The sequence below is a fragment of the Syngnathus typhle genome, linkage group LG1, assembly GCF_033458585.1.
Source record: "Syngnathus typhle isolate RoL2023-S1 ecotype Sweden linkage group LG1, RoL_Styp_1.0, whole genome shotgun sequence".
Classification (NCBI taxonomy): domain Eukaryota; kingdom Metazoa; phylum Chordata; class Actinopteri; order Syngnathiformes; family Syngnathidae; genus Syngnathus; species Syngnathus typhle.
In genome coordinates this window covers 29,383,537-29,392,939 of record NC_083738.1, presented here as the reverse complement: position 1 = coordinate 29,392,939, position 9,403 = coordinate 29,383,537, and the positions used below count along the sequence as shown (strand labels likewise).

Here is a 9,403-nt window from a genome sequence, read left to right as displayed (position 1 = left end):
TGAGGGTGCCATGATGCTGCGTGACATCACAATCACATAAGCGCACAGGTCATGGAATAGGTCATTTGACTGCGATGATGTCTACAAGCGGCATCATCTTGAAAGCTGTCGAGAACAAGTGGTGCAGAAAACCCATCAAGTGTCGTGCGGAATCGTTTTCACGATTACCTCGCTCACACGCTCCTGAAAAGCTCTTCAATAGTTCCGTACGGATGTGAAACTTTCTCACACAGAACTGAAATCCTCTCACACCATACAAAAATATGCTCATATAAGAATTATTATTGATCGAAATTCGGCCCGGGAATATTCGTCACATGCAGAAAAGGAGGTGGTTAGGTGGCACCCATGCTGACAGCGGCTATCTGGATTCTCGTGGGCCAATTCAGGATGGGGGAACTGCAGCTCAACCTCCTCGAAGACACTGTCAGGACAATTGATGGCTCCTTCAGCAGCTCTCTGCTCTGACATGGACATCCACTTTTTATTTCATTGATTTTCATGTTGTATCATTTGTGCCCTCTCTGCATCCATTTCAACCTGGTGATACTGAAAGGGGGATCCTTCCATCTGTGGTCCCTTCTCAAGGTTTCTCATTTTCCCCCGGTAGGGGTTTTTAAGTTTTTCCTTGCCCTTTTGGGAGCTTAAGATCAGGGGATGCTTTGAGAATAATTGTCAATTTCTGTCTATGTGAAGCCCTTTGAGACTGCTTGTGATTTAGGGCTATACAAATAAACTTGACTTGACTTGATTTGTTGATGTGAGAGACGATGTGCAATGTTACGACAATAATGTCACAACAGTGAACTAATAAAGGCGTATATCCTTTATTTTTTGAGTCTATATCATAATGTTCTTGGAAAAAGAACTTTTGTTGAACAGAAATATCTTATTTTCGCTCGGGGTTTAATTCACATCTAGGAGATTTTGAGCTTGTCTAAAGCGTTTTGATCATACTTTAGGCATTATCCCGAGTCTTTGACGAACATTATGCACCAAAACATGCCGTCTAATGCTCAGATTGTCAGTATTCTGCAGTATCCTTGCAGTTCCTTTGAAGGGAGATTTTAGCAAAAAAAAAAAAGAAAAGAAAGAAAAGCTGACTGCATTATTTATTCTAATATTCTTGGCAAGAGAGTGATGCAAAGAGCTTTATGCCTCCTTGCTGTACTTATCAATTAATGTATTTAAATCTACAACTTGAGAAGTTTTAAGGCCTAAATATCAGCTCCAGAGGAAGAAGTGTCTCAATCACAACTATTTCATGCAATGGATAGAAAAAGTCTACACACCCCTGTTTTCTTGAGCTGTAACTCGGGCAACTGGGCCTAGTCAAGGTGGAAGGAATTATGACTAGTTCAAAATAGCAGTCAGATTTACCGCAAACAAACAACTGTAGTATTTTTATTTGGGGTAAATCACATTTTGAAAAGCTTGATGATTGACCCAATTAAACCGGGCATGACACAGCTCAATGTCCAAATGGAATCCTGGAATGTCCCTAATGGGGCCTCCTGCTTTCAGCATTGTTGATCCCAAGCATATTTTCTTTTATTAATGTCAATTATTTAACAAAGCAATCTTTGCTTATTCACGATTCCTGTTCGTCCTTGCCTGGGTGTCAACCGGAGGTGCGGACATTGAGGTTAACGTGTGTCCCTCTCAAACAAACACGAGCCGAATAAAAGCAAACGCCTGGCCGGGTTTGGTGCACGGTGTTTGCGTATGCGACCATTTTGAACGCCTGATTAGCTTTGATGCACACATTGTTTGTCTACGATTGAGTGCCCCAGAAGGCAACCTGGCATATTTGCTTACTATGGCCTGAATACATTCAAAGTGTGTGTGTGTGTGTGTGTGTGTATATGTGCGTGAATGTATTCGTATACATATAAACTTTACTGGTTTTATTTAATTTTATTTTTTTAAATAACATTGTTTTTTTGTCATTTGAAACTTTAGAAACCAGAGGCTTCAAATATTCTTTAATAACTTCCCTTTCTTCCCAACCCTCTAAATATTTCACATCACAATTTATTTTTAATCTGCTGTCTGTCTGCAAATCAGAGTGATCCAGTTCCATATTGCGGCTTCTCCTGCTTTTTTTAATGACCACCATGACCACCATGTGGAAACTAAACAGGGATATTTGACATGAATAATTGTTCACATGTACACAGGGTAAAACTCAATGTTCGTTTTTTTTTCTTGCTTTCGTTTTGATTGGGTCACGATTGTTTCTGAGCTTGTAGTTAGCCTCGAGATGCCGTAGATATTTAAAAGGAGACATCCTCTGCATGTTTTATTTATAGTGGCTACGTATATAAAGTCTATACACGCTTCAAAATATAAACTTTTTGTGAGATAAATTCATAAGAGCAAGTTAAATAATTTTAAAATGATACAACATGAGGGCATATTGTTGCATAAGTGTAGACACCTTCATAACCAGGGATGTGACTGTGGTAAGAATAAATGAATGACATTCAAAGTCATGTTAAAAGGGAGTCAATATACTTCCGCTACCTTGGATTAACCCCAAATAAGATTCAGATAGTCAATCCAGTGGGCTTTCCCTGGCATCTTTCTAAACAAATACATTTAAAAATCCATTTCGTTCCGTTATACCTCATCATAATCATTGTATTTGGGGAAAGCCCAAAATCTGACAAACACCGAAATTCCAGAAAAAGGAAAAACCAATTGCCATATAAATGACCACGATATGAACATCTCGGATTTTATTGCCATAGAACCTTGCAAATGACAAAAATGAAGTTTGCCCATTCCATTCCTTAGTGGCTTAATTGGCGTCCACAAAAGGAGAAACATTACAAGCACGACAGCGTGTGAGTCAGTAAATATTTCAAGATTTCCCTCAGTAAAAAGTTAAATTATTAACACACATTACAACCACAATGGATATTTTTAGACAGGACTAAAAAGTTTGAAATATTAATATCATTCTCCAAAGCCGTCTGTCACGTAGTAAACAAAGAGACCTTTTAATTGAATGCAAAGCAGCAAGTTTGCCGGCAATGCGGCGGCCACGTGATGTCGGCCAAAACAGACTTGCATACTGACAAATTGTTCTGGGCTGCATGAGAAAAAATCCTGATAGTTGCCATTTTAGCTCAAATTTGTAACGTTTCATTATTCTATTTAATATAATGTGTATAATAGGAAATCAACCCAGGCACGGGGTGAACATGAATTGTAACAAGGATGTGCTAACAACCGTGCTCCACCATATTCTTTCATGTCCTGATGAATTCACATTTTATTCATTTAATTTGATTGTCATCACCAGAGCCAGCAAAGGAGAGGAATTCAATTGTTGCAGCCGCTCTTCATTTAATAATTGATTAAAGCGACGTCAACTTTGAGCGACTCCCTCACACCTCTTTCTTGTCTTTCAGTCTTTTAAGTGACTTCATATTGAGTAGCAGTGATACATTATTCCGTCAGATATGAGCTGCTTATTCAACGCTTTGTGCACAATGTTAGGAGCAAGCCGAGGCGATTTTGGACCAATCACGTTTTTGAGTCACGGCCCTCAAAACCCAGCTAAACCAACTAGGCCTTTTTCACAATACAGTGGACCCGGAAATACGGGAGAAAACCGGGCCGGAAGGCAAATGGTGATTTCTTTTTTTTTCTGAACCACACCGCCATCAACATCAAGGCCTGAGTGCACCGCATGAGAATGTCCCCGATCAATAAATAATGAGCGCTGTGCTTAGCGCGGTGGAGCCGTGGAGCGTGCTGTTAAGGTGTGTTAGGTATCAAGCTGCCTGGCGATGTGCCGCTTGAATCATGAATGACACAGAGGAAGTTCAAACCAGGAACAAGAACACGAGAACGCTGGAGTCACAATTGAGTGTTTGGGGCTGAATTGGGAGAATTCACACTGGAAATTACGGATTTAGATAAAGATTGGATCACATGGTACAATTTACATTGGTGTTACATTTACGCTTCACGCCAATTCATTCAAGTCAGGTCATTTCAAAGGGTGTGCATACTTTTTCTTGCAACTTTTCCGTACACACTTAAGTGCTGTGCCACAGTCTGCTCGAGCAGACACAATTTAAGGGCGAGGTGTCGAGACGAAAAATGGACTCTGGACATAAATGATCTATGTATCTCTGCAGACATGAAGGTGCTTGGACGTGGCTGCCATGTTTGCCAATGAGATTGGTGAAGGCAGATGGCACCTGGACGGGGAGCCGATCCCATTTCCACCAGTTAACACCTCACATCTCTCATTTACACCATCAAGCTTTCATTAAGCTCCTTTCAGGAAGACGGAATATGATACATGGATGTTTTAGTTTTGGACTGTTTTTTTGCAACACAGATGGCAACTGACTTGGACACGCCCACCCAACATCTGTTCCATCATTTGTCGCTCGCGATGCTGATGACGAATTTGAAAATAACATCATTAAGTTGGGCTCCAGCACAGTCACACCAAGGTGGGAAGTTTGATGGGCATGTCTATCGTGAGTATACTTTCAACAAATTTTTCTGTAAAATTAAAGTAAATTACTGGCAGCGGGGAGGCTGCTCATTTACTTTTGTAATTGATTTTATTATTGTAATTGATTTGAACAGTATAGTGTTTTCCATTACAGTATATTATCATAAGTGATGTGGTAATTTTCTACCACATTTATTGTAATTTGTTTAATTTTGATAATAAAAGAATTTGTTTTGGATTAGAGTATGTATTGTGGGTAGGCAGAGGATAGTGGCAATCTTGCATAAACCAGCAAACTACTCATTCAGCTCCACAAAGTCAGTTTCACCTAGCAACATTTATGTGCGTTATCTCAACTGTGGAAACTGCTGCTTATGATTATTATTATAATTATCACCATTATTGATTGCATCCGTGACATTTCCGGAAGAAATGCCAGGCCTGGCGCAGACGTCTGTCCGCGGGCAAAAGACAACACGACAACATCTCTCCATGCTCTGTTGTCATGGTGACATCCACTCGTTTCCGCTGTATTACATAATCTGCCTGCCAATGTTTTGTTCTCCCAGGCGCCTTTCAAATGTATGCAATAACCCGATTTGATCCATCCTTTTCTCTATCTGGAGGAAGCCGTTGCTATGACAACCCAGACTCGGGATAACCGTTTCCTAGCATTTGCCAACTTGAAGACTGCCGCAGAACCACGTTGTTGTGATCGGTATTTCCGAACAAAACAATCCAACCATGTAACCAAGCATAATCATCTGTTTGGTTTCAACCGGTATCAGCGTGGTTAGATCGTAAGGGTGCCATGTGTGGAACGTCTTTTACAGAGAGATCTTCAACTTCACATCCCTAGTGTACTAGCTCGGATACTGCCTCTAAAAAATTGATGGGTTGAGCCCATCCTACCATTTTGTGTTTAAAGGACTGAAAACAGCAACCTCAGACTTATCTTATCTGTTGAATAGATTCAGCCTGATTTTTGTCTTACACTTTCCTGCTCCGATCCTTCCTCAGAAGCTACAATTTTGTTGACTTTGGTAAGAGACTTTGAGAGTCCATATAAAAGGGGTCTGCGATACAACTCTTGCATTGGATCTCGTCAGACTCCAGTTAAACCCGCAGCGTCACAGTCCTGCTGGAGTTGACTGATCGTGCGGGAGCGGAGATTAATTTTGTTTAATCATCCCCGGCCGAGCTAACGGCTCATAAGGACTCTTGATTACATGAAAGTGCCCGTGGCTGACTGGTGGAATGACGATGATGGTGTCCCTCCTGGGGGAGCTAACATCAATAAGTCATTTCCACACCAAACACTTCTCAGTTCAAAACCAGGCACCGCTAGTGAATTCCGCTTGAGTCTTTGGCTTTTACTCAATAAAAACATTAGCACAATTCTCACAAAATTTAAGGAAGTCACGCATTACTTAGCGGAATCTTCAAAAGATTCTCACGCGATTTACCTGTTTCATGATTTAGAGGAAAATCTCACAAGATTTTAGAAAGTCTTGTCAGATATCACAAAAGTCACGAGATTGGTCAAAATCCCATGTGATAAAGCTTACAAAATTTGAGGAAGTGATTTGAGAAAGTCTCATGCAATTTATTTAAAGTTTCACAAGAATTTAGGACGTCTCTACTAACATTTGGTGATGAAGGGAATCCTCACAAGATTTGAGGAGACCTCACATGATTTAACAGCGCTCAAGAGTTTTGGGGAAAATCCAAATGATATTCCTGAAAATCTCACAAGATTTAAGAAAATCTTGTATGATTTCAAAAGTCTTACAAGATTTGAGTATGTCTCATTTGAGTTGGGGGAATTTGCACGTTCTAAGGAAGTCTTGTGTTATCTAGCATAATTCTCGCAAGATTTGACGAAGTCCCATGCAATTAAACGGAAGGCTTGCTAAGATTTCATTATAACACAAGACTGCGTTATTTTTCAGAAGTCTCATGCAATTCTGAAGGTGTATGATAAGATTAGTTAAATTCTCATTTACGGAATGCTTGCAAGATTTGAGAAAGTCTCACCGGATTTTGAGAAAGCATCACAAGATTTGATATTTGAGTTCCTCTCAAAATTTGACAGTCTTAGTAATTTACCACAAGTCCTGCGAGGGTTCGTACTTAGTCTTGCAATGCTGCTTCAAAAAGTGGATGGCTAACATGTTTTCTTTATACCTTATTTCAAATAAACATGTATTGTGCAAATTTAGAGGGCGTTTCCCGGAAAACGTTTGAACTCCAAAATATTTTTTGATTTGACCTTGTTGCATCACAAACGAGACCCAACAAGTCACAAGACATCAGCCATTTTTTTCAAATTTATTTAAGAAAGAGTCCCAAAAATAAACAAGTTAGCACACATTCCATAATACAAAATGTCAGTGAGAATAGCCTGAATTTACGCCATATGGAACTTAGAAGCGACTACAAGTATATGCGTGTTATCTATTGTCAGAATACAAAAACAACAGCCATAGTAATAATAATGATAATAATAAGACAGATAATTACCCCATATGTATCATACACGGGGGCTCTTAACAGGTCATAAAAGCCATAAAGTGAGTCTTATGAATTTAGAAGTGCTTATTTTTAGAAAAACAACAAAACATTTTCTGACCTCTCCGTTAACTAATTAGCTTTGACACTATCATCAAAAGGGGGCTATGCTTTTTTTAAAAGTTCACCTTTTTATACAAAATATATGTTTATATGTATGTATATATATATATATATGTATACTGTATGTATGTGTATCTTTTTTCAGAAAATTTAAAACACCGTCACGACTTCTACGTTAAAATGTAAACGCTGTTGTGTGTGTGTGTTGTTTTCTTTGGACAGTAACGAAAAGAGAACAAAAGTCTTGTCACAACAGCGGCAAACGACATGCAGAAACCCCTGCTAGGTCGTCGGGTGGATGCAAAAATACAAACAAATACAACAAAAACAACCCCGAAAAAAAGGCTATTTATTTATCATTATTAGCAGTGTCATCACCACCGACTGTACATCTATAGTTTACAAAAAAGTCATTTACATTCACTGAAATGACAGTGAGTGATTATATTAAGACTCTATATTCATCATCTACTGGCACTAAGATTTGGCACCCGTCACTTATTTGGCATTTGGGCATTTTCCGCATGGTGAATACTGATGCCTTTTGAACGCCCTTTTCTACTGTTTTTTGTTGTTTTTGTATGTGTGTTTTTTTTTTATATATATATATATTTTGCATTCATGGCGTGTAAACAGGTTCACTTCCTCCTGAAAGCGCAACAAACGACCCTGGTCCTCGGCAGAAAAAAAATACAAACAGCGGGCAGAAGAAAAGAAAATCACCGAAGTTTAGAAACATGAGTGAAAACGAAGTGTCAAGCATTGACATATAGTTTGTATCGACACCAAATGTTAATGAATAAAATATACAGGAATTTAATTACATGATTACGATTGTTGTTTCCTATTTTTCCTTTCATCTCCACACACATGTTTAAATCCAGTCGGCGAGTTTCTTTAAAAGCTATTTTGTGAAAATACATAAAAATAGTTTCTTGTGGTCTATTTTCTTGGGCTTTTCTTAAGAAAAACTTCAAAGAACTATTTCACATTTCTTAAAACATGGATGTGCTTCCTGTTTGGGATGTGGCGGTGGCAACTGATTCACAAACACACACACACACACGCGCACACACAGTTCAAATGATTTGCGCGAAACGACTGTCAATCAATCCCTCGCTTTCACACATTTAGGAAGGGAAATAAAACTCCAAGATATTCCAGGATTGCCTTTTTTTTTTTTAAACATTGGGGGTAAATAGCGACCAAGAACCAAGTCTTTGCAATCTCTGACGTTCCCATTCAAGAAAAAAAGTGCCAAAACAGCGAGAGCAGGAAGTGTCAGGGATGGGGGGAGGTGGGGGGGGGGACAAACCTTTTGGAAGAAAAAAAGAACAAAAGCGCTCTTTTTTTTCTTTACTTTTTGAAACCATGGTAAGGCACTCGGAAGTTGGTCTGGGATCAGGACAGGTCTGTCAGGCTGACGTTGAGGCCCATGTCGGGCCTGACGTACGGGACGGCGTGGACGGCCTTCGGAAACTCCGGAGTCATCACCCGACCATTCTCCCCAGTGCTCCCGGTGACTGAAAGTCTCGCTTTGTTTCTCATGGCGTCTCCGAAAGTCATCTGCGGGTTGGGGAAGAGGGCAAAGGGAAGGGGGACATTCCCACAAACGGGAAAGTTAAGCAAGTTGTTCCCCAAGTGCTCCACTGTGAAATATTAATATTTATATATGGATAAATATGTATGGAGATGAGAACTAAAGGGTGCGTGTGGAGGGGGCAACACGACGCGAGGATGAGCATGTGCTTATGGTATGGGGGCTAGCATTAATTCAGTATGAAAATGATTTTTTACTAGGAGAGGCATTGACAAGCGTGGCCATCAACAGTCATACATGAGCATGGTCTCAAGGGAACTTAAATGCACAGACAACGTTCGAAGCAGAGTCAGCGCCATCACCTCAAAGGCAAAAAAAAGAAAGACAACTGAACAATTCCAACTAAATTTTTCACAAGTTGCACAATCTCGAATAATATTCATCTTTTTTATGCTTTTTTTGATTACTATTGTATCTAGCTAGTTGGCGAGCTACCTGCCTACCAAGGTGGCTCCCAAAAATTCATGACAATCATAATCCAATTTAATTTAACTACAACAATACGATTCCCTTCAACAATAATATAATAATTCAAATTACGCTGCGATTCACTCCAATTGTGGCATGATATAATTTCACTCAACTAGAGTAATTTAAATTGCAAGATTGTTCATTCCAATTACAACAAGCTTCAGGTACCTTTGATAACCTAACTTCACTCCCCTGTGTGATATTCATCATGATTT

At 39.5% G+C, this 9,403-nt stretch overlaps 1 protein-coding gene across 1 annotated transcript in view; it reads right to left on the bottom strand.

Moving 5' to 3' along the window:
- Positions 1-8,223: 8,223 nt before the first annotated feature.
- LOC133160972 (glutamate receptor 2) overlaps positions 8,224-9,403 on the bottom strand; it is a 27,557-nt gene continuing 26,377 nt past the window's right edge. The window contains exon 16 of the mRNA XM_061289116.1: positions 8,224-8,683. Coding sequence (XP_061145100.1) covers positions 8,519-8,683 — 165 coding nt within the window. The 3' untranslated portion in view covers positions 8,224-8,518. The remainder of the gene's footprint in view (positions 8,684-9,403) is intronic.